Below are 25,824 nucleotides of genomic sequence, written 5' to 3' on the forward strand. Positions count from 1 at the left end.
CTCTCCCTCTCTCTCTTCCCCTCCCCTGCTTGCACTGTCTCTGTTTCTCTCAAAATAAATAACCTTTAAAAAACATAAAAAATAAATTGAAGCTAGGTATGATCAAACCCCACTCTTTTCTTCTTCAGCTGGTTAGTTCCTGCTAACCTATAAAGGTGGTAGATAAGAATCGGGGAATCAAAGAATTGAATCCTGTATCTCTTCTGCCTGGACAAAACTCCGCCTGCTAATGTGTGGGCTGAGGAGATAGGCCCAGAGTAGGGCCATGGTAATTTTATTTTGCCAGATGATTAAATGATTAGGAAGAGTTATCAATCCCTTTCGCAAGTGCTTCCTGCCTCACCAAACACTCATGATGATGATGGAAGCAATTTTAAAAAGTAAATGAAGGGTCAGTTAGATCTTACAGAGCAGTATGGCGTGGGTGAACAAAACTAATGCCTTGATCTAACCCCCTCCCCTCTATGTCCCACGGGGAAGAGGCCCTACTGAGTTAAGCCTTTGGCTTGGGCACTTGTTTAGGTGATTTTCTCTCTTCTTCTGTTCTCCCCAGACACCTTCCTCTTCTTGTGTTTGCCTCCCAGGCTGGTGTACCATTCTGCTCCCTCAGGAAGAGAGTTACTTTCTACCTCTTCCCAAACTGGGGTTCCTGAAATGAAGTCTATTCTTACTCCAGCCCTGCCCTCTTGGGGCAGGTAGACTCGGAGAGTCTCTTGAGTTAGGGAGGCAGTAGAGGCTGATTGCACAGCTAGTCTCCCCACAGCCAGAGCTGGAGATAATCTCCTCACCAGTTCGCTCAAAGGAGAAACACCTCAGCAAAGCACACATTTATTTTTTCCCCAAAGACGGCACAGTCTAGCCTCACATAAGGAAGTATATTCCACCCATTAACATGGGTTTTTGTTCTTTTCAAAGTCCTAAACTCTGCTTTATTTTGCTAGGACACTGTGACCACTGCTTGAGCTTGGTTTACATCATGCGTCATGGTGTCGGCTGTGAGTCACTGAGACAGCTTTCTGATCCCCAATTCTCCTGTCCAGTAGAAGGGAGAACAGGAAGATGTGTGAGCTCATTCCTCCTACTTGTGGTTTTTTTCTTGTTTCATATATTCCTCTTTTCATAATATGTCCTAAAAAGGCATAGGCAGTTAGGTGGGGCTAGGGGAAGAGTAGTATTAGGTGAGATAATTTTTCTACTTGTCTCTGTCAGGGTCCTGCAGGGAACAGTGGGTTTGCACAAAGGTTTAACTGAAGATAGTGTAATAAAGGGAGTATTTAGAGAGTTGCAAACGGACTTAAGAAAACCCAACAAAGAATGGTGAAAACAAGGGACAAGCAAGGGGGTGCTCAGCACCACATACAGGCCCTATATACGCCAGGAGGCATGGTGTTACTGAACTCTGGGAGAGCTATAGCTATGGAAGAGGGGCCACTCAAACATTGTTGTGGCAAAGGAATGCGACCACTGCAAAAACCATGGCCTAGCAAAGGGGCACAGATGGAAAAGTAGGTTGACCTCTCTTTCTTCCTGCCCTCTAATCTCCCTCAGTGTACTGGCCACAGCCAACTGGAAGCCAATGGGCAAGGAGCCTGCCAGGGCAGAAGGCAAGCCAAGGAAGGATGGAGAATGGAGGGGCAGAGTCCCCAACACACAGTCAATATTTCAATTAAAAAAACAGTCCACTTATCCAACAAGGCAAACCACTATGCACAACTTATTATACTTGACATCAGTATAATGGACTTCTGTATGCACCAAGAGAAATGGAACGTTACCTCATGGAAATTCAGTAGATAAATGGCATATAGAACACCTGGTTCCTAATCTCATGACGGAAGGGGTTTGGATTTCCTTTCCCCACCCCTTCACATCCTATCTCCTTACTCTGAATTCTATGTTTGTCAGGGACAAACAAAACAAAACAAAATCTGTCAATATGTACATGTTTGCAGCATCACAGGTTTTTAGGAAGGCTATCGTGTTCATTGCCCACCCTCCCTTCTCCCCCTACACACATCAGAAATCCCTTTGAGAGCATTGCTGACAAGTTATCCAGTCAGACTTTGGTGACCAATTGTTTACCATCTCACAAGGGGAACTTCTAGTATTGAACAACTCTTGTTTTAAAAAGTTAATACTAAGCCACAACAATATTTATTAAAAATGTTCTTCTTTCAAGTGACAAGTTTTATCAAAGTTAGGTCTTTAAAGGATGTTAAGATAAGAGACAAAGACCAAGCTCGAAAATTCCCCGAGCAAACAAAACCCGTTTAATTATACAGGCAAAGCTTAATTTAGCTCATTTTGCAAGACTGACTTGCCAAAGTCATTTCTTGCTTATGCCTCTGGAAATCATAAGCAAAACTTGAACCGTTTCCTAAGATCGATATAACCACTAATCAATTCCCTATCTTTTAAGAAAATTCTAATATTAAAACCAATCACTGTGGAGCGCCTGTGTGGCTTAGTCTGTTAAGTGTCCAACTCTTGATGTTGGCTCAGGTTGTGATCACGCAGCCCTGAGATCAAGCCCCAAATGGGTCTCTGAGCTGAACGTGGAGCCTGTTTGGGATTCTCTCCCTCTGCCCCTCCCTCCCTCTCTCTCAGAATAAATAAATTTGAAGAAATACAACCAATCACTGTGAAAAGTAAACAATCACTGCTATCTAACTATATAAGCTGCTTTATTTTTTTTTTAATTTTTTTAACGTTTATTTATTTTTGAGACAGAGAGAGACAGAGCATGAACAGGGGAGGAGCAGAGAGAGAGGGAGACACAGAATCTGAAACAGGCTCCAGGCTCTGAGCCGTCAGCACAGAGCCCGACGCGGGGCTTGAACTCACGGATCGTGAGATCATGACCTGAGCCGAAGTCGGACGCTCAACCGACCAAGCCACCCAGGTGCCCCATATATAAGCTGCTTTATAACAATACACCTATACTCCTGAACCTCATTCCATGTTTTGGGTTGAAGGCTCCTAGTTTACAAACTGTCTTTTTGGTGTGTGTGCAATAAATACACTTTTACTAATCACTGCTTCCATGATTCATTGGTTTTCTGTTCCTTCTGAACTTTTGAGAAGTTTAAAAGTTGAAAGTCTCTCAGTTTAGCTTCTAACTTCAAGATGATTGAATACGATCCGTACCATTTGGCCATGTTTTCATTCTCCTGAGAAGTTTTGTTAAATGGAATCTGAAATCCCCCAGATGATTCTTCTTCTTTTCCTTCTCCTTCTCTATAGGTTCCATGCCCCGCATAGAACCCAAAGTGGAGCCCAACGCTTGAACTCACGACCCTGAGATCAAGACCTGAGCTGAGATCAAGAGACAGACACTTAACCAGCTGAGCAACCCAGGCACCCCTGGAATCCCAGAGATTCTTATTTTCTGCTTCTGTGGAGAAAAATTAACTCATGAGTGAAGTGCAGATGCCGAGTTAAAGGGGTGAAGTTAACTGGGAACAAGGAGTAGACACTTTAAGGAAGAAGAATAGGGACACAAGGACATTGTTAAGGAATTGCTAGTTAAAGATCACAAAGGAAGAGAAGCAGCCTCTCATTCTCCTTGTGGGGTTGCTGCAGGCTGGCTGCGTCCCTCAACTCAAGGCCATAACCTCAGTCATACTGCCCTCTTTACATAGCTCTGTCTCTGGATTCCAGTAACCCTCTTTCCTTCAGGCCTGGGCACTGCAAAATCCTTGTGGTTTCCCACACCCAGCCCACAACTTTGTAAATAGTCCTGTTCATTGCTAAATTGCCCAGTTGGAGTGTACCACCTGTTTCTTGCTAGGACCCTGGCACACTCAGTTTGATTCATCTCCCCAACAAACTTTACTGAGTAACTATTACATGCCAAGGAAGAACATAATGATAAATTAGACAATACTCTCAAGAGGGCAGTTTGGGGAGTGGAGACAGCCACAGGAACAGATGTTTATATCACATCTTGATAAATGATGCAGCCAGGATTGGATGGGGAGGTGAGTGGGTGGAGGCATAAAACAGAGGCAGGAGCAGATTCAGGGAAGGTTTCTTGGTGGAGATGGGAGTCAGGAAAATTTGGAAGCGAGCATGTGGATAGAGTGGTCATCTGGGTGAGAAGTTTACAACCATGGACATCCGGGGGGTAAGGGTGTGAAAGGATGAGTGGAGGGTTAGGTTGGGCCAGACCATTCGAAAACCTTGTACTGCGGGGAGGCGTTCTTCTTTTCCATTTGCTTATTCTCCCTCTCTTTCTCCACCAAGGGAAAAATGATGACCTAGGTGAAGTCCGCAGCCTCCTACTCTTAACCCTTGATCCTGCCCTACGACCAGGGCTTGACACTCCTACTTCCTGGGCTGAAAACTGGTCTTTTCTGTTGAAAAGCACTTCCATACAGCACCTGCACATTCTCAGGGCTTTCAAAATGGTACAACGACACAATACGGTAAACCAGTCCTTGGAGATGAACTACAGGCGACGGCTAGAAGTGAACGTTCCCGAATGCATTCTAGAAGCCCTAACAGCCAGAGCCACGTTTTCTTTAACAGCAGCAGATGACAACACCACGTCCCTTGTCTAATGGAGAAGGGTGACAATGATGCTGGAAAGAGGGCAAAAGAGTGAAGAAGCTTCACTTCATGAAAGCGGGGCTTTGTTACAAATGGGTTTGTGCAGGTGAGCGCATTTAAGATCCACTATTTCTCGCACTACATAGGCAAGTCCAGGGTCCAGACGATGTCTGTCTTCCCTGTCGAAAGCTCAAACCGCGAGTAGTTTGCTTTGCTAGGTAGGGCCTCCTTGGCGCATTCCTGGCATCGAAGACGGCCAATCCTCAGGGCTGGGGCTCTGGAGGCTTCCTTAATCCACATCGACACACAGTCCCATCTCTTCTCATAACCTAGAGCGAGCACCTCTGCCTTCGTCTCCCCACAAATAAGAGACGAGGGCAGAGTCAAAAGCAAGCGGCGGGCATGGAATCCTCCGCGCTGTCTCGCTCTCAACAACGAACTGGATCGGTTACCGGATGCTGGGCCAGGGGGCGGCCCGAGATCTCGGGGGTGGGGCCGGTTTCTGAGCGCGAGCTGCCCACCCTCGGGAGGCCCCACACTCTGGCAGGCCCGCGAGGAAGCCCCTCCTCCCGGGCGGAGACGGCTCCCAGGAGTGCCCGGAGGCCGCCGCCGCCGCCTGGCAGAATTTCTGTCGCTGCCGAGGCGCGGAGTATGGGGCTCTGATGGCCATGGACGGCTACAGGGGCTTTCTGGGGCTGCTGGTGTCGGCGCTGCTCGTCGGCTTCCTGTCCGTGCTCTTCACCCTCATCTGGGTCCTCCACTACCGGGAGGGACTCGGCTGGGATGGGACCGCGCTCGAGTTTAACTGGCACCCGGTGCTCGTGGTCACTGGCTTCGTCTTCATCCAGGGCATCGGTACTGGGCACCTCCTGGGAGACAGCGGGGAGGGACGCGCCGGCCGGGCTCCCCGACCGATCCCAGCCGAGTGCGGCTGACGTGGGCGAGCGAGGGGGTGCGAGGGGGAGCTCGGCGAGCGCGGGGGGCCGGGGACCGGGGCGCGGAGACGGCCGGGCGTGGCGGCGGGACGGAGCCGGGAGCCGCGGGCGCGCGGAGCCTGCCCCGGGCCGACGTGGGCGAGCGGGGAGGGGCGGCGCGGCGGCGGCGCGCGAGGCGCGGGCACCGCCACGAGATGCTTCGCGGGGGGCGGCTGGGCACGGCTGCGGCGGAGCGGGTGGCCCGGCGCGCGGGCCCCACTTGGTTAACTCTTTGCCGCGAGGGGCGCGGGGCGCACGTGAGGCAGCCGCGTGACGCCAGAAAGCGGAGCGGAGGAGGGAGGGCGGAGTGCGGAGCGTCCCTGGCCCCGAAATTTGCCCCCCGTGGACGGAGCCTGCGCAATCAGGGGTGCCGAAACGCTCTTTAGGCGAGGCCTTCCTCTGAACTTTCTTCCCGGCTGCAGATTAGGAGAGGAAGGCGGAAAGGGTAGGGCGAGAATTGGTCTCCTGTTGCCCCATCCTCAGGCCTGCGTGAAGGTGGTCGGGGTGAGCGAAGCATCAGCTCTAGTCTCGCGTCTCCTAGAGCGTTCATTTCAGTCCAGCCCAGGAAGCTGCCAGGACTCAAAAGGGGGTTAGGCTGCCCTGCCTTCCCAGACTTGTTTTTGTGGCTCCCGACCAGCGAAAGTTCTCCCGCGGGGCTTCCTGTTGGGCGCTGGCCTTGAAGTGGGGCGGGAGCTGGCAGGTGGGGCTTGCGGCTGCCTGGCTCCCGGAGATGCTTGTGCTTGAGACATCCCTGGGGTTTGCTGTGTCCACGTTTGGCCCCACGAGAGTGCAGCTCCGGGCGTGTACTCACGCTCTGGGATGAGGCTAGCCCAGAGGGAGGGTTCAGTGGATGACATATTTCGTTTTTGTTTTTGTTTTGAGCTATAACTGACATACAACGTGTTTCACGTGTATAACGTGGTCATGTGTAAGATTATATAGGTGTGTCGTAGACTCTTAAGTCTAGAGTTCTCTTTTGGCCAGCAGAAGAGCAGACACAGGATGAAAGCAAGAGATGGCTGGGGCGCCTGGGTGGCGCAGTCGGTTAAGCGTCCGACTTCAGCCAGGTCATGATCTCGCGGTCCGTGAGTTTGAGCCCCGCGTCAGGCTCTGGGCTGATGGCTCGGAGCCTGGAGCCTGTTTCCGATTCTGTGTCTCCCTCTCTCTCTGCCCCTCCCCCGTTCATGCTCTGTCTCTCTCTGTCCCAAAAAAAATAAATTAAAAAAAAAACGTTGAAAAAAAAAAATTTAAAAAAAAAAAAAAAAAAAGCAAGAGATGGCTAATGTCCAGGAAAAAGACAAGAGCCCGGAATAAGGGTCCTTGCCCCGTATTTATTCAGATCAGAAGGCTTGCAAACGTGATGGGCGTGCACAAAGAGACAAAGAAACTAGGAACTTTAACTTGGGGATGTGAGAGAAAAGGGGGGTTTTGAAGAAATACAGTTTTTGGGGTTTGGGGTTTGGGTCAATATAAAACAAAATCCGGGCACCGGGCAGATGGGTAGATGGTTGTTAACAGCAGACAGGAGGTGCAGTGCCTGTTTATCTTAGCTAGACTAGGGGATGAGACAGATAGGGGGAATAGCCTCAGGGTGAATAAGGCACCTTTCTTGTTAACCATCTCTGCGTCCGGCTGCTTTGCCTGCAGCACAGCAGTCCATAGTCCAGTTCACCAATTTACCTAACCTGGCCCTATTCTCCTGTGAAAGCAGCTTTTCTGCTATATACTAAATTGGGGGTGCTTTCACCCTGAACATCTAATCTTGTTTATTTCCTATACCTATGTATCAGGCACCTTTGCACCGTTTCTGTCTCAGGCCTTTGCCTCTCCCTCTCTATTTTGGGGACTCTGCACCCCCTCTCTCTTTTGGGGTGTCTTTGCACCTCCCTACTCCTGGCACCTTTGTGCCTCCCTATTCTTGGGGTGTCTTTGCATTCACCTATTCTTGGAGTGCCAATCTGGTTTACCCAAACTCAGGTGTGAGCATTTTATGACTTTGTATGTCATTATGCCTTGTTAACCCATTAGTGTAAGCCCGGGGGATTCCTAAGCTTATCCCCCACACATGCGATTTATAAATCGAAGTGGTCACCCCAGTAAGTCTCGTTAACTTCCAACAGCTCACGTAGCTACACATTTTTTTTCTTGTGATGAGAACTTTTAAGATGTACCCCCTGAGCAACCTTTAAGATCTACTTTCTTAGCAATGGCTCAAATATACAATATAATATTATTAATGTAGTCACTATGCTGTACCTTATATCCCCTGGACTTATTTTATAACTGGAAGTCAAGTTTTTTGACCGCCTTCACCCATATCGCTTGTCCACCTCCCTCCTCCTTCAATCCATGGCAGTTTTTATTGTGGTTGTGTGTGGTATTGTGTGTGTGTGTGTGGTATTGTGTCCTGACAGTTTCCTTCCTCCGCTGTTTGGCTGGAGGAACCGCCAGTCAGTGGCGCAAGTGCCATTTCTTTGTAGGCACTTTTCGAAAAGTGAAGTAAAGGCCTTGCAGACAAAGTATTTAGAAGAAGGTAGAAAATGGTGAGCTGAGGTTATACCTCAGAAAATAACGGACAGACGGGGCGCCTGGGTGGCTCAGTCAGTTGAGCGTCCGACTTCGGCTCAGGTCATGATCTCGCGGTCCGTGGGTTCGAGCCCCACGTCGGGCTCTGTGCTGACAGCTCAGAGCCTGGAGCCTGTTTCGGATTCTGTGTCTCCCTCTTTCTCTGACCCTCCCCTGTTCATGCTCTCTCTCTCTCTCTCTCTCTCTCTCTCTCTCTCTGTCTCAAAAAGAAATAAAATGTTAAAAAAAAAATTTTAAATAAAAAAGAAAATAATGGACAGAAGTGTAAAGACTTCAGAAAGAGGTGCCACCGGCCAAAACCTCTAGCTCTGTCTCCGAGCGGGCTGCCTTTTCTCCAGCCATATCTGGCTCCCCGAATCAAACAAGCTAACAGAAAAGCTCCGACCTCATTCCTGAAGAAAAGATTATTGTTTCCATTTAAAGCTCGTGCTGCAGCCTTCAGCAGGTGTGGCCAGCATTCTCCCACTCTGGGATGTAGTGGCAGACAAGTTGCTAATGCTTCCCTTACCTGGGTTGTGACAGGCATGCGGGTGCGCCTGCCATTGGCCAGCCAAGTTATTTTGTTACATAAGTCCCAGTTATTTTGCCACTGACCTAAAACGAGAAAAACAGACTCAAGTCCCAAAGTCACTGTCATCAAAAACACTCTTTCCTTCGAGGTGGAGCCCTTCAGTTTGGCCAGAGCTGTGAACATCTGTTTGCTCCAAGTAGTGGCAACAGTCTCTTCATGTTTTCCAACCAGCACTTCAGGGCAGCTCCTGATACCAGGAAACTTTCCAGAGTCTTCTCATAGTTGAGGGTAAGGGAAACACAGATGATATTAGCTGTTTCCTGACTTATGAGAGAGGAGACAGTCACCAAACAATCGCTGGTATTTATTGAATGCTTCCTGTATGCCCACTGAGTGCGCTCTTTCACAGTTATGTAAGAATAAACCAAGACACAGAGCAGTTAAGTACCTTACCCAGGGAAGTAGTATGTTTCCAGGGGCTCTATTTTCAAGGTTCATTTCTCTGCTTTTATGGCAATATGCTTATTTTCTGCAAAGTATTCTTAAGAGAAGCAAAAAAAGGTTCATCTCAAATACACTTTAAAATGGTTTATTCGTGTTAGAGTCCATTAGAGTTTTCCTAGAAGTTTAGTTTCTTGAAACTTCGGACTTTTCTTAATCTGTTCATACTGACTTTTGAGCAAAAACCTGTGAATGGATATTTTGGAAATGGTCATCTGTTGCTTTTATGCAAACCTCGTTTCCCCTAAGCTAAGTTACGGGGTTTGTGTTAGTTTTAGAATGTTTGTTCTGTCAACATTCCCCGTCCTGTTTACTATTTGGATTCCAGACTTGGAAAGCACTTTAATCAGATAATGTATTTCATTGACATAAACATAAGCTTTTTCATACATACAGGCACATGCATTGTATAACTGAGTTCTTACGAATCTTGGTCACCCCACGCTTGCTCCTATCCAGCAGTAGGAGTGCTCTAGTTTCAGGGCCAGCATTAAAGAGTTGGCTTTGTGAGCCAGGAGGGAGACACACGTTACAGACTAGCCATGTTAAAACAGACTTTTTTACTGTTTCAGTGAGGAAATTTTTAGGTTTTTCTCTTTCAGATCCCTAGTAATGAACACAATGAAATGGAGTTTGTCTGTGATGCACAAATATTTAGAGATGAGGAGGGGAAGGCTGAAATCCAGTTATTACTCTGAGCATAAAATGCCTTACAAATATAATACACAGACAGTAGACAACATTTAAAACCATTTGAGAACAAGAGTCCTGTGAAGCACCTTTAAGAAGTAAGCTCTGGAGTAAGCCCAAAAGTTACAAAATAAATGCCCGTGTGTGTGTGTTGCGGTGATGGGGAGGGGGGTGGGTACATGCATACCTAAATGCACATAGTCCAAATACATTTTGGGAAATCTATGTATTCTAAAATAGAATATAACAGACAATAGGACATCTAAAACTGAAATAAAATTTTAAACTAGTGGGAAACCTAGTGAACATGAATGAGGAAGAATTTCAAAGAGAACTTGAGAAGAGGCTTTGTACTTCTCTTAAAAGGAATGTTTCCCATGAAATAAGTACACTGCCAGGAAATCAGAGAAACAGCCCTTGAAAAGAAGGCCACAGAAAAGATTGAAACAAACCCTCTCAAAGTGGCAGTTGACCTTTTAAAAGGTTTAGCAGGGTGGAATATGTTATTTGGTAAAAGGTAGAAAATTCAAGTATATAAATTGGGTGAATAGAAGCCTCAGCAATTCTATACTCCTTCCCTTTCCACATGCAGAACTCTGCTGACTGTATAAACTGAAGGAAGAGAAATTGAATAGTATGGTGATCTCAAGTTGGTTTTGTGAGAGAATCTAACTACATTTAAGTAACATTTAAAAGACTAAGAAAAAGAAATTGAGTAGGCCTTAAATTAAGGCAGTTGGCATAGCCTAATAATGTATCTCAAAATGACCAAATCCAAGTCCACTTAAATATGATTTGAAAAGGCTCTTGGCAGACTGTTAAAAACTGAGAACAAACTGAGGGTTGATGGGGGGTGGGAGGGAGGGGAGGGTGGGTGATGGGTATTGAGGAGGGCACCTTTTGGGATGAGCACTGGGTGTTGTATGGAAACCAATTTGACAATAAATTTCATATATTAAAAAAAAAAAAAATGAAAAGGCTCTTGGCGTAGAACCTGGCAAAGAAGATGGTGGAGAAAATGCCCCAGATACCTACTCTAAACCCAGCCTTGAGGACACTATTAATAATAATACCTACCAATTTTAGGGAAATGAGGGTTTTTACAAAGCATGAAGACATAATTCAAGGCAACCCAAAACACATTTTTTGCTATAAATACATGCAGATCTCTTTGTAATGTAACTAATAAAAATGTTTTAGAAATGATTACTTTGCTCACTGTTGTATATCTGGCACCTAGAATAACAACTAGATCTGGCAACTGGTAGGCCAATAAATAGCAATTGAATGACTGAGTGATTAGTTCTGTAACAAAATGCAATTTTACTCATTTTATAATGATAATAATAACATCTAAAGTAAATATGCTCTCCCTCCCCCCTCAGTGATTATCCTGTTCAGCCAGTTTGGCAGTACTGGTTTATTAGGGAAGAATGGGTGTCATATTATATTGGAAATGCATCTTTATTCTAAAGGCCTCGGGGTCATTAGAATGTTGCTAAGTACGACCTGTGCCTCCTCTTGCCTACCTAAAGACATCATCACTTCAGTTCTCCCCTTTTCCTTCTGCATCACTAAGTTTCTCTCCCCCCCCCCCCGATGGATTATTTCCAACATGTTACCATTTCTATCATCTTAAAAACAACCATACTCTTAACCCCATCCTTCTGGATGTTCATTCAGTCATCCTGGATTCCTCTTTCCCTATCACACTTCTCACCCAGTCCTTCAGATAATTATATAGATGCCAAACTTAAAATACAGTATTACCCAGATTCTGACCATTGACTATTTTAGTTATTTATTCACTCATTGGCTTCTCCTACTAAAATGTAAGTTCCCTTGTCTGTTTTCCTCACTGACGTAGTGTAGAACACTACATGGTGTGTAGAACATTACCTAGCATGCAGTCAGAATTCAATAAATATTTACTAAATTAACGAAAGTTTGGGCAGTCCTCTAAACCAGGGGCCATACCTACAAGGATGGTTTATAAAGTAAATATGTGAAGTGGATTAGGTGTGTAGCACCCACGAGAATGTCTTTCTGTGTTCAACTAAACATTCAGACACACAAGACTGCCAAGACCACACTGGGCACCAGCCCACTTAGGAGGATGTAGGATAGGAACCAGAGCTTGCTAGCGTGACCGCATCGGGTATCCTTTTTCTTTTCTTTTCTTTCTTTTTTTTTAAGTGATTAAAAAAAATATTTATTTATCTTGAGAGGGAGAGAGTGTGTTTGGGGAGGGGCAGAGAGAGAGGGAGAGAGAGAGAATCCCAAACAGGCTCTGAACTGTCAGTGCAGAGCCTGATGTGGGGCTCGATCCCATGAACCATGAGATCATGACCTGAGCGGAAAGCAAGAGTCTGGTGCTTAACCAACGGAGCCACCCAGGTGCCCCAAACAGGCATCCTTTCCTGCAGTGGTTCATGTAGCAACCATATATCCCCCCATAAACTAGCCTCTCTGCAGGTGACAGTTTATTCACCAGGAGATGAGATCTGCATTGGTGGGATCAGAGCTTTAGGTCTCCATGCCCCAAAGCAGCCAGTATCTCTTGCAATACTCTATAGATCTGGCTTCCAGTGTTCCTGCAGGGGATATATAGTGAGTTGAACAGTGTCCCCCAAAAAGATATGTCCAAGTCCTATTCTTAAGGACCTGTGGATGTGACCATAGTGTCTTTACAGAAGTAAAGTTATGGGTCTCAAGATGAGATCATCCTGATTTAGAGTGGGCCCTAAATCCAATGACTTGTGTCCTCAGGAGGGAGAAGATTGGAGACACAGACACAGAGAGGGGAAGGCAATATGAAGATGGAGGCAGAGATTGGAATGATGTGTCAACAAGCCAAGCAACACCATGAGTTGCCAGCAGCCTCCAGAAGCTAGGAGAGAGGTATGGACTGGATTCTCCCTCAGAGCCTCCAGAAGGAACTAGTCCAGCCAACACCATGATTTTGGGCTTCTGGCCTTCAGAACGATGAGAGAATACATTTATTGTTACTGGAAGCCACTCAGTTTTTGGTGATTTGTTATGATAGCCCTAGGAAAGCAACATAGGGTATAACAGTTATCATTGCACTCTGGGAAGCCCAGAGTTTGGCATTCTTATCAGGTATTTATAGATTTTTCATTACTTTTCCCAGTCTAGACACAGTTTACCAATCAGGGGGTCATTTTATTGTGAGCAATGTTTCCTAATAACATTAGTGTGAAGCTACTTTATCTGTTAACTAAGACCATTAACGAAAGGTCAGATCTTCATACAGCTGAAGGGAAATGCCTTCTGTGTGTGCATGTTGAGGGTGGAGGGAGGACTGTAAAGAACTGGAGAGTGTCTACTTTTGACAAAATAGGAAACCTCTTAGCTGCAGCAGATTGTGGCTCTATGGGGATGCCAGCCCCGAGTGGCTAGAGCTTCCCATTATCCAGGAGAATACAGATTTTAAAAAACTGGTTCAGTCTAAAAGTAAACCAGCCACAAAGCCAAAACAAAACCCCCCAAATATTGTGCTGATCAAACAAAACACATCTACGGACCAAATCCACTCCATACCTCCCAGTTTACAAGTGACTTTCTGTCTTGACTTTGTGGGATTTAAATTTTTCCCTTAAAAAGAATAATCTTCTCTGTTGAGAAAATAGACCAGAAATGTTTTTTTTATAACTTTTTTTTTCTTCCAGGAGAAACTTTCTTAAAAGGTAAAAATAGGCTTTGAAAGAACTGTACAGACTTTGGCTGTACTTTTCTAAGTTTGTTCATTCATCCAGTTTTCATATATCATCCTATTTAATTAGCATACATTTATTAAACACTTACTGCATGCCAGACACTGTGTAAAACAAATAAGTAAAATGTAGCCCTGTCTACAAGCTGTTCCCATTTAAGTTTGTTAGAGCTGAGTTACAGTTTTCTTCTAGAAAACCTGAGCCCTAGATATTTAGAGCTGGATAAGATTTGACGTTCAGCTCCTAAGTTTAGAGATTGTCTGACTAGGGTCAAAGAGGTGATATCAGAGCCAGTACTATTTCTAATTTGTTACATAATATCGATGTGAAGCATGAGAAAATATAGCTTATGTTTCTACAATGCAGAGTTTCTGGGTATTTAAATATCTAGCAATTAATTGAATTTTCCTCTCTTCACACACTCTTCGATACCAGGTAGCCACCTGTGTGATGATTTCAAGCATCAAGAGATGCTTCAGTGCCAAGATACTAAAACAAATCTACCAAATCATCCAAATCACTTCCTACATTTTGACTCTCTAAAGGTCGAGACGGTTTGAATACACAGGCATGTTCCAAAGCTCAGATTCTTTTTTTTTTTTTTTTGCAGCGGCAGGTAGATTTTTTTGGACTGGGACACACTGGGGACCCTCACCCATGGCAGGGAGTGGGGGTGAGGTTGAAGACAAAAGTCTGATGGTCACTTGTGGTAGAATGGCGAATTCTGGCTGTGCTGGATGAAGATGGAGCCGAGGGCCAGGCTGGCTGGTAGCTACAAAGCCCGACTCTCCTGCCAGTGGCATCTGCACAGGGAGCTGGGGAGAGGCAAAGAGGGCAGGGGCTGGACGCAGAGCTTGGGGGGTGCATGCGGTGCAGGGAGGAAGAGTCAGAAAATAAGTCCATTGGTTAGTATGTTGCCTCTGCTTTTGCAAGGGCTTTTGTCAGGCCAGGTCACCACCAGGCTGGAGGAACCCTATCTGGGTGGGCTGACGGTGGCTGTGCACTGCACAGGGCTGTGGCCGTGACAGGTACCGCACTGCCGGAAACGCCGAAGGTGTTCTGAGCGCAGCCTAGGGCCGGCTAAGGGGGTCCACAGCGAGGTGGGCGGTCCCGTAAGCACAGCCTTGGTATTCGACCTCTGCGGTCCCTGCGAAAGCTGCTGCTGAGCCCACCTCCTGCAGGGTTGTAAGTACTTGGGGTGGGAACATCTGTTTGGCCTTGCCAGCAGCCACTATGAGGGTGCCTGGGCGACTGTGTCCTCCGGGGCTCTTCTGCATGCTGAGGAGGGGAGCTCCTGTGTGCCTGTGTGAACAATCAGGCTCTGCTGTTGCGCAGCTGATGTCAGCCTGGTCAGGTCACTGTGCTCCCTAAGCCTCCGTTTCTCACCCTCAGGTAAAACTTTCTTGAGCTGGTGCTTCTCTTCCTGTAGGGCCCCAAGCTTCTCCTGCAACTTCAGGATTTGTTCCTTGTTCTCCTCTAGCGACATTCTCTCTGCCTGTAAGGGTTGAATTGTAGTGTAGGGCTAACGCTTAGCTTGAAAAATAACAGCTTTGTGTTGACACTGAAGGTTAAGAGATAACAGCCTTGCTTTGCTCTTGTAAACTACGCCTCATACTCTTGTAAATTAGGCTTCACCAATTAAGGAAACAAAAATTCAAAGAAAAGAGCATCAGAGGCAGGGTCAAGGAGATCCACTGGTTGCAACTTAGAGGCAGAAAGTCTAAAATAAATACCTCGTTAGGCAACTGTTTCTAACTCATCTGGAAACTGTTTCTAACTCATCTGGAAACTGTTTCTTTGTTCTGTTCCCAGGTGATGATAAAACGATGTGATCGGTTATTGAAACTCTGTACCCTGGCTGTTTGGGGCCGCACTCTTATCAAGAGTGTTGGTCCCGATCGGTCGGCCTTGCCTCTCATTGTAATAAACTTTGTTGTGACTGTCACTGGTGCCCATAGCATTGTTTCAGGAGCCCTGTGGATGCAACATGCCGTGTCCTTTTTCTCCCTTCTCCCTGCTCTTCCTTCATCTTCTGTTCCATCGTCTTGTCCACCTCTTCTTACTCCGCTGGCCGCTTGCGCTCCCGCTCCATTTTGTGTGCTGGTGCAACACCCGGCCACAGCGTTGGAAAGCTTGGGGCACTCCAGGAGCGCAGGCATGGTGCTTTTGAGGACGCTGGGGCCGGGGGTGCCCGGCTCTACCACTGACTGCCAGACCTCGGACTGGGCCTACCCGGAGGCGGGCGCCCGGGTAGGGGGTGGGGGGGGTGCGCCGGGGCCGCCCAGGCGGAAGCCCGCCGCAGCCCGGGTCACGTGCCCACCCCCGCCTGTCCAGCCTCCGGTGCTCAGCTAAGCGCAGCTCTAGCGGGCCAGGGTTTCAGGCATTCGTGCTTCAAAGCTCAGGTTCTCTTTGACAGCTACCGTAGGAATCTTTCCAAGAAGATTATTTTAAAGGATTCTCTGCTTTTACGTTTAAACTGGAGATCTTTGCATAGAGTCTGGTACATTCTTGGGTGCATGGGGAAATTAGTAAATCCTGCTCTGAGTGTATACCAAGGATGTCAAGATAATACTTCATTCAAAGGGTTAAGGAAAGTGTAACGCATACGCCATATTTACATAGAATTTATAAGTGTTTTAAAATTCCACTGTACTTCAAACAATTACTCCTATTTTATTTGGGGGTTCATTTAAAGCATACGTCAAGCTGTTAAGTGGGCCCAGGTGTAGACTACCTTTTACTTGCTTGAAAGGACCACTTGGTCTTACACTTGGATCAGCAGTACAGATTGTCTTGAGTTTTTGATTTGTGCATTTTCAAAGAGGATCTGCTCATTTGCTGGGAAACAATGAATTACTGTACTTTTTAATTTTTTTATTTTTAAGTGTTTGTTTATTTTTGAGAGAGAGAGAGCACACGTTGGGGAGGGGCAGAGGGAGACACAGAATCTGAAGCAGGCTCCAGGCTCTGAGCTGCCAGCACAAAGCCGGATGTGGGGCTTGAACCCACATACTGTGAGATCATGACCTGAGCCCAAGACAGATGGGTAACTGACTGAGCCACCCAGGCGCCCCTACTGTACTTTAAAAAATTTATTTATTCAACAAACACTTAATGAAGTCCTACTATGTACCAGGCTGTGTGCTAACTGCTGAGATATGACACTGAACAAAGTAGACACGCCCCTACCTTCATGAATCACAAGATTTAAACACGGAAGAACTAGAGTCAAATTGTTTTCTATGTTTGGGGACATTTCTCCCTCCAAGTTCCTCTCTCTTCACACACGCTTTGACAGATCTAAAATTTGTATTGCCTATAGATAGTTTATGGATGGAAATTTGGTGTCAAACCAGAGATTACATCTTAGAGAATGTATATTTTCACACATTCCTGAATTGATCATGCAGCTAGGAGCTGAGAAATTTTCTAATTAAATTCAGTTCAAGTTACTATATTTTCGCCTTCATTTGTCCGCGAAATAATTATACACAGGTGTTGATTTCCTTTTCCCTTCTTTGCCTTCTTTTCTCTTTTCTTTCTTCTTTCTTCCTGGTGTGTTCCACTACCAATAATTTTTCTTCTAAAGAAGATTTAAAATGTATTTCTCACATATATATGTGTTCATGTTTCCCTTCGTTTTCTGCGAGGATATGGTCTTGCCAACTCAGGCCTCTAACAGAAAACCCTTGTTTCAGTTACAAGTAGCCGTTTGATGCCGTTTCCCCTCCTCATGGGCTTATGAGACGTTTTTCTTCCTTCTCACTGAACCTCAGGAATGGTGTCTAGGCAAATGCCAAGCCAGAAAAGCAAGAAATATTTAAATTCTGCTCTCCAGGCAGTTTTTATAGCTGTTGAGAGTAGCTTCTTGTTTAAGAAATGTGGTTTGCTTTGTTAAGATTGCCCTTTTCTCTGGGAGTCCACCGTATTTTTGTTATTTATACATCTTTAAAAACATGTAAACACTTTATGCAAATGTAACATTTTGCAGTTATCCTTCATTTATCTAAAGAACACTCTGAATGGTAGTCAACTATTTACATTTGGCAGAATTTCCACATACCCAAGAGAGGCAGAAACTCCAGGACTCACTCACATGAGAGCCCCCTCCAGTTTCCGAGGGCTGCCGACTTAGTGGCTGAGATTAATTCGCTATTGGGTTTGTGAACTTACAAAAATATTGTTTTAACTTGAAAAATAGTAAGAATTTTTTCAGTCATACGGAAAGTAACATAACATCCCCATGTATCCATCACCCTGATTTAACAGAGGTTCTGATTTTTGTCAACATAAAAAGGTATAAACTAGAACTCAAAGGTGGTAGGAATAAAAGATTATACAGGATGATGGAAGAGGGTAAGCACCCTAACCTAAGCAAGAAACTAAAAGAGGAGATTGAAGAACTCTAAACTAGACCCAGGGGCTGAAACATCGTAACTGCCTGGGCTCATGCGGATGGGAGGGAAGCACCTCTCCAGCTCTAGAAGCCCCTTAGGATTTTCTCCACTGGTAATAGGACAGTATGTTTTATTGGTAACCCCAAATCATCAATAAAAGATTACATTGTGTCCATTCATGCTACTGCTGGAGAAGGAAAGCTTGTGTGCAACCAGTCTCAAAGCATTTGAGTAACTGTGCAAGGTTCAAAAATCCAGTTTTAACACTCAAGGAGCGAAGATTTTAGTTTTAAGGAAATTCAACACATTCCTCTATGATGCCTGTAGTATTTAGAAGAGTAAAAATTCTTCACTGAACATTTTTTTAGGCAAGTGTTTTATTGAAGAACCACACACATGCAGAGAAGTACCTAAATCATAAGTTACATGTTTTTATAACATGAACACACTAACGTACCTGGATGGTGAAACAACATCCCAGGCACCCAAGAATCTTCCTGGTAACCATTGTAATTTCTCTCGGTCATGATAATTACTCCTGACTTCTAATATCAGAGGTTAGTTCTGATTTTGGAAATTTTTGACACAACAGGATCCAGGTCGGGGAGAAAAAGCTGTTGTGATTTATTGTTCATAATTTGCTTTTCAAGCAAACATAGTCCACGTATTTCCTTTTCATACATAGATGTTCAAGTTCCCTCATCTAAGATAAGGGCAGTGCCTGGATGATAGGATGATGATGATAGCAGCAATAATAATTATTTTTAAAATGCGAATTGAGATTAAGCAAGCTACTTAACATCTCTCTGCCTTAGCTTTCTCCTCTGTATAATGGTAATAGTAATCATACCTTTTTCACAGAGTTGAGGTAAAAATTATGATGTAAACATATAGAGCACTTAGCATGGTGTGTAAGGGTTCAGCTGTGTGTGTGTGTGTGTGTGTGTGTGTGTGTGTGTGTGTAATAAATCATGTTAACCCAGAAGAGGGTGAGATGTATTATTAGATTTTCATATTATCCACATTTTTATTTTACTAATGCCTGATCACACAGATTGCAAAAGGCTCCACTGTGTGGATGAAAGGTCACAAAGTCATGGGTAAAGAGACATTTGCTTTCCTTGAAAACTTGAGAATCATATATGTTTCATATGATTTATGTGAAAACTTGAGAATCACATGTACATAGGGATATGTATATCCACTAATTCCAAGGAGAAAAGGCATAAGGAGGGGAAACCATGTGTCTGAGTTGACTTCAGTTTGACTTCTAGACTTTGATCAGCCTGAAGAAAGTATCTTACATTTATTTAAAAAACACTCAAAAGTCACACACACAAATAAAATTAGTGAAATCTGAATTAGGTCAGTGGATTATATTGATGTCTGTTTCTTAGTTGTGATGTTGTACTATGGTTATGTAGGATGTTACCATTGGTAATATCAGATGTTATCAGCTGTGTGAGGAGTAGATGGGATCTGTCTGTATTATTTCTTACAATTGCATGTAAATCTACAATTATCTCAAAATAAGAGTTAAAAATCATACTTATGGAGCTACATGCTTTGAGCCCAGGGCTGTTCTAGGCTCAGGATACAAGGAGAAACAGCAAAATGCATTCCTTCCTTCAGAGAGGATGAAGTAAGGATGAGAAGGGACATTGAGCTAGATTTTAAAAGTACAGTTGACTCTTGAACAACATGGGTTTGAACTGTGCAGGTCCACTTATGGGTGGATTTTTTTTTTTTGGATAAACACACGACAGTACTGTAAATGTATTGTCCTTATGATTTTCTTAACATTTTCTTTTCTCTAGCTTACTTAATTCTAAGAATACAGTATATAATGCATATACAAAATATGTGTTAATCAACTGTTTATGTTATCAGTAAGGGTTCCAGTGAACAGTAGGCTATTAGTAGTGAAGTTTTGGGGGAGTCAAAAGTTATATGTGGATTTTCAACTTAGTTGGGGTCATTGCCCCTAACGTTGTTTAAGGGTCAACTGGTATACCCGGTTGCACTAAATGGCTTGAAAAGATTCATTGAATATAGAAATGATTATCCAAAAAGTCTCCATGTCCTCGAGGAAATATAATCGATCAACATTTATAAGGTATCCATATGTACACTAAAATTAGTAAATAGCAATCCTTCAGAGTTTGGACTAGATAAAAAGAAGATTGTCTTAATGGCGAGGGCTGTCAAGTGTTAAGGAATGGAACCAAAGAATACGAAGATTGACATCTTTTGCTGTAGGCTTTAAAGAGGCTGAACCCACATCTGTCTTTGTAGGTTTATGCATTTGTGACTGAGAATGGACTAGATAATGCCATAAATTTCTGTGATCCTATGAAGTTCTATATATTTGAATTATAAATGTCTGTAGTGGGAATATGCTTTTTTTTTTTTTTTTTCGTGCTGGAACTAAGCAATATACACTGCTGTTATAATGGAATCCACCTTCCAGAGGAAGTATTCTTCAGACTTTATCCACCTGTCATACATTTTCAGACCTCTAAAGTTTTCCTGACATGGACTGGAGGGGTGAGAATGAGGGTGGGTAGGGGCAGGATATTGTCTTCAGAACAAAAATTGCAGGCTGCTTAACGTGGCTATGTAATCTATTGCTTAAACCAGCACATTTAAAAAAATGCTATTCAAAAATGTTTTTGTTGAAGTTTAATCTATGTGCAGAAAAATGTACATATGGTGTGTAGCTTGGTGAAATCTTCCCTCCGTGAACACCTATGTAACCAGCATTCAGACTGAGAAACAGAACATTAGCAGAAAGCTAGAAATCTCTTGCATGTTCCTTTTCAGTTACTATACCACTTCCTCACAAGGGCAACCATTATCCTGAGTTTTCTTATTGCAGAGATGAGTTTTGCCTGTTTTTATAGTTCGTATAAATTGTCTATAACTGTTTATGTCTGGTTTCTTGGCACCCACATTATAGGTTGATCCATATCATTGGGTGATGTTCTAGTTATAGATCATTCATTCTCTTTGCTGTATATTATTCCATGGTGTAAATATATCACAGTTTATTTATTCATTCTATTAATGATGGGCATTTGGGGAGTTTCTAGTTTGGGGCCACTACAAATAGTGATGCTAACAATATTCTAGTGCATGTCTTTTGGTGAACATATGTACATATTCCTTTGGGGCATATACCCAGGAGTAGAATTGCTGGATCATAAGTTATGCATAAGTTTAGCTTGAGTGAATACTGCTACTTTGCCACAGTGTTTGTTCCCATTTAAACTCCCATCAGCAGAACATGAGAGCTGTGATTGCTTTACATCCTCTGCAATACTTGGCATTTTTCATGTTTAGCCATTCAGATATGTGGTAGACATATTCTCATTTGATTTTAATTTGCATTTCTCTGTTGACTAGTGAAATTGACATCTTTCTTATGTTTATCTATATTTGGATATACCTTTTTGTAAAATATGTGGATATACTCTTTTGTTCGGTTAAATCTTTGTGCATATATGTGTGTGTGTGTATATATATATATATATATATATTCCTTAGTCTGTCTTTTCTTATCAAACTATGACTATATGAAGAAACCAGGTCATAAGATTAATAATTTAGTTTTGGATGTGTTGAGTTTGAGATATTTGGAGGCATCTCTATAGAGATGTAAAGAAGCTGTTGGATTTTGTGGGTCTGGAGGTAAGAAGAAAGTTCTGGGCTTAAGGGGCTCCTGGGTGGCTCAGTTGGTTAAGCGTCTGACTCTTGATCTCAGCTCAGGTCTTGATCTCGGCGTTGTGAGTTCAAGCCCCATGTTGGCCTCCATGCTGGGCATGGAGCCTACTTTAAAAAGGTATGAACTGGAGGTGAGAATTTGGGAGTCCCTGCCATGTAGGTAGCATCTCAGTGAAGGAGTGAATGAGATCACCCACAGAGAGTGTAGAGGGAGGAAAAAGTCTTAGAATTGACCCTGAGAGCCACCAGAGTTTGTTCATAAGTCGGAAATAAAGAAGATGCCGACAAAAGAGCCCAAGAATGAACCCCTGAGAGGCAGGGAAGAGGGGAGAAGCAGAAGCCAAGTGAAAAGGGTTTCATGGAAGGGAGTGTTCAGCGCGTCAAACTGTTCAACTTGTGTTAATTAAAAACAACAATGCCACATTCTGTCCCCTTTTGCTTCTTTCTAGCCATCATCGTATACAGACTGCCATGGACCTGGAAATGCAGCAAGCTCCTGATGAAATCCATCCATGCAGGTTTACACGCTGTTGCTGCCATTCTTGCAATTATCTCTCTGGTGGCTGTTTTTGATTTCCACAATGCCAAGAATATCCCCAACATGTACAGTCTACACAGCTGGGTCGGACTGACGGTCGTCATACTCTACATCTTACAGGTCAATGTCTCAGTGTATTTGTAAGCATGATATGAAAAGCAAAACAGTTCAGATACTGCAGATGTTTTCTACACATTCATATTTCTTGGAAATAATCTTCTCATTCCCTTTAGGCCCTGTTCCATTTTGTTTCCATTGTAAGTATTCTTCCCTGAAGGGCCACCAGAACTGCAGAATTCAGTCTTTAAGCTTGAGCATGAGATTTAAAAAAATTTTTTTTAATGTTTATTTATTTTTGGAAGAGAGAGAGAGAGAGCACGAGCGGGGGAGGAGCAGAGAGAGAGGGAGACACAGAATCCGAAACAGGCTCCAGGCTCTGAGCTGTCAGCACAGAGCCCAATGCGGGGCTCGAACTCACAAACTATGAGATCATGACCTGAGCTGAAGCTGGACACTCAACCAACTGAGCTATCCAGGCACCCTGAGCATGAGATTTTAAATATGGACATATCTATGTAGGGAAATTACTGTCTCCAAAACACCTAGACTGCCATTATCTGGACTTCAAGTTCCATGTGCTGAATAAACAAGCATAGCAAGATTTCTTTCCCATATTCCTCTATCATTTTTCTTTTCTTTTTTGTTTTATAAAAGTTTATTTTCATGTTTATTTACTTTTGAGAGAGAGTGTACACACATGAGCAGAGGAGGGACAGAGAAAGAATTAGAGGATCCAAAGTGAGCTCCATGCTATCAGCACGGAGCCCAGTGCAGGGCTCGAACTCACAAACTGTGAGATCATGACCTGAGCAAAAGTTGGGCGCTTAACCAACTGAGCCACCCAGGCGCCCCTCCTTTTTTTTTTTTAAGTTTATTTATTTATTTATTTACTTATTTATGAGAGTGAAAGAGAGAGAGGGAGAGGGGGTAGAGAGAGAAATGGAGAGAGAGAATCTCAAGCAGGCTCCACATTGTCAGCACAGAACCTGATGCCGGACTCATGACCTGAACCAAAATCAAGAGTCGGGTGCTTAACTGACTGAGCCACCCAGGTGGTCCTGTCATTTCTATTTCCTAACTTTATGAGTGAAGACATGAATTTTACTTCTTTGTTAGATTTTGAAGGCTCAGGGATTAGTTTAGTTTTCCCCTGTCTTTTCTTCACTTATTAAAAACACATACATTTGAGAGCAGTGTATATGAACAAAAGTTAATGGAGTGTGATAAGGATTTGGCTATTCTAGGACACTAAAGTAAAAGGTGAATTTCTAAAATCTTTTTGGTGGTAACCATTTTGTTGAAAAATCTTTGTGAACTACGGCAATTCACTTCCCTTCCTTAGGACAGTATATAGCCAGCTATCTAATTGGGATATCAATGTGAACTTCACTTTTCTGTGAATATAGAAGTAAGAAACTGAAGTGAATAAAAAATAGAAGAAATTATAAATGAAATGAAAAGCTGGTTCTTTAAAAAAAAAATAAAATAAAAGAGATAAACCATTGCAAACCTGAGAAAAAACAAAATATACAACCTTCAGAATAAGAAAAAAAATAATCATAGATACAGATATTATTTTAAAATTAGGACAGATTGTTAAATTTTAATATATCATAATATACTTAAAAATCTTTAAGAAATAAGGATTCTTTCCTTGCCAAATATAGACTACCAGATTTGATCCAAGAGGAATTAGAAAACCTAAACAGGATTGGGGCACCTGGGTGGCTCAATCGGTTAAGCGCTCGACTTAGGCTCAGGTCATGATCTCAGGTTCCCGGTTTCGAGTCCCACGTTGGGCTCTGTTGCTGAAAGCTCAGAGCCTGGAGCCTGCTTCAGATTCTGTGTCTCCCTCTATCTCTCTGCCCCTTTCCTGCTCACACTCTGTCTCTGTCCCTCTCTCAAAAATAAATAAACATAAAAAAAAAAAAAAACTAAACAGGACAATAAAATATTAGATGAAATTGGTAAGATCTTTTGAAATCTATCTCTAAAAAAGGCACTGGTCCAGACTGTTTTGTATCTTTGACTTTCTAGGAATGGATACTTTAAACTTTTCTAGCACACTGGGAGAAAACAAATTCCTCTTAGATGTGGAGCGACTGTGTACTACATCTTGACATCTAAGATGGCGGCCCCGATGATAAACACCTTTACTAACATCCAACAGCAAACACCAGCTTACAGTGTGAAATATTGAAGACATTTCCATTATATTAATAAGACATTGGTGCTTGCTACCTTGGTCATTCAAATTTATTTTAGAGGTTTTAGCTACAAGATAATGAAAAAATCTGTATTAGTAATAGAGAATTTGTGACTTTTTTTCAGTTTGCAAAAGCAAATACATAGAATGTATGTCTAGTAACCCACAGATGGTTAGAGTAATGAGTATTTGGGAAGGTGCCTGGATCTAAGACAGCCATGCAGGGGCACCTGGGTGGCTCAGTCGGTTAAGCATCCAACTTCGGCTCAGGTCATGATCCGACAGTTTGTGGGTTCGAGCCCCACATCAGGCTCTGTGCTGACAGCTCGGAGCCTGGAGCCTGCTTTGGATTCTACGTCTCCCTCTTTCTCTGCCCCTCCCCCCCTCAAAAATAAATAAACATTTAAAAATACTAAAAAAAAAGAAGATAGCCATGCATAATTCAATAACTTTTGCGTAAACTAGAAATAACCACTTAGAATAAGAAGTAGAATTCATTTATAATGTGAATATAAAATATGTAGGAATAAATTGAACAACGAAAGTATAAAATCTATATGTAGAATATGTAGAATACTATGAAATTTTATTGAAAAACAGAAAACATGGTATAATTAGATACCATATTACTAAAAGAGAACAATTAATATAGAAATATCTTTCCCTCTTCAACTATATTTATGTATAATATAATTCTAATTTTAAGCCCAATAGTAGTTTTAAACTTGCAGAGCAAATATCCAAGGATAACCAAACAAATGTTGAAAAAGAGGTGAAGGGAGACCTGCCTTCAAAACAAGCTATTAATACAAGAGTAAACAAAATATAGTCATGGAAAGAACAGAGAGGACAGAAACAGTCCAAGTAGTACACGATTTTTTTTCTTCGGCACTTTGGTATTTCAATTTAGTGGAGAAAGAATGCTTATTTAATAAACGTTACCATCATAATTTGTTATCCATTTGGAAGAGACCAAACAAACAAGCGAAAGGACTCTGTATATAACACAAAGGAAAAAAGATTCCTAAAAACCCAATGAGAAGAGAAAAAGAAAATTAAGAAGCAAATAATCTATATAATCTGAAGTTGGGGAGTCCACAGGTTGCCAAGAAATCCAGAAGTCATAAAGGAAAAAAAAAGACATATTTGATTATATAAAAAAATTTTTTAAAGTATATGGAGGGGGGCACCTGGGTGGCTCAGTTAGTTAAGCGTCCAACTCTTGATTTCGGCTCAGGTAATGATCTCACTATTTGTGAGATCGAGCCCCACATCTGGCTCTGTGCTGACAGCGTGGAGCCTGCTTGGGATTCTCTCCCTCTGTCTCTGCCCCTCCCCTGCTCATGCTCTCTC

At 43.3% G+C, this 25,824-nt stretch overlaps 1 protein-coding gene and 1 pseudogene across 1 annotated transcript in view; one reads left to right on the forward strand and one right to left on the reverse strand.

The window, feature by feature from the left end:
* Window positions 1-5,105: 5,105 nt before the first annotated feature.
* The window catches only part of LOC102964575 (plasma membrane ascorbate-dependent reductase CYBRD1), a 31,635-nt gene continuing 10,916 nt past the window's right edge, over window positions 5,106-25,824 (forward strand). The window contains exons 1-2 of the mRNA XM_042994697.1: window positions 5,106-5,406; window positions 22,117-22,325. Coding sequence (XP_042850631.1) covers window positions 5,214-5,406; window positions 22,117-22,325 — 402 coding nt within the window. The 5' untranslated portion in view covers window positions 5,106-5,213. The remainder of the gene's footprint in view (window positions 5,407-22,116; window positions 22,326-25,824) is intronic.
* Window positions 14,182-15,706, reverse strand: LOC102964859 (annotated as a pseudogene).

The sequence above is a fragment of the Panthera tigris genome, chromosome C1 (assembly GCF_018350195.1).
Source record: "Panthera tigris isolate Pti1 chromosome C1, P.tigris_Pti1_mat1.1, whole genome shotgun sequence".
In the NCBI taxonomy this organism is placed as follows: domain Eukaryota; kingdom Metazoa; phylum Chordata; class Mammalia; order Carnivora; family Felidae; genus Panthera; species Panthera tigris.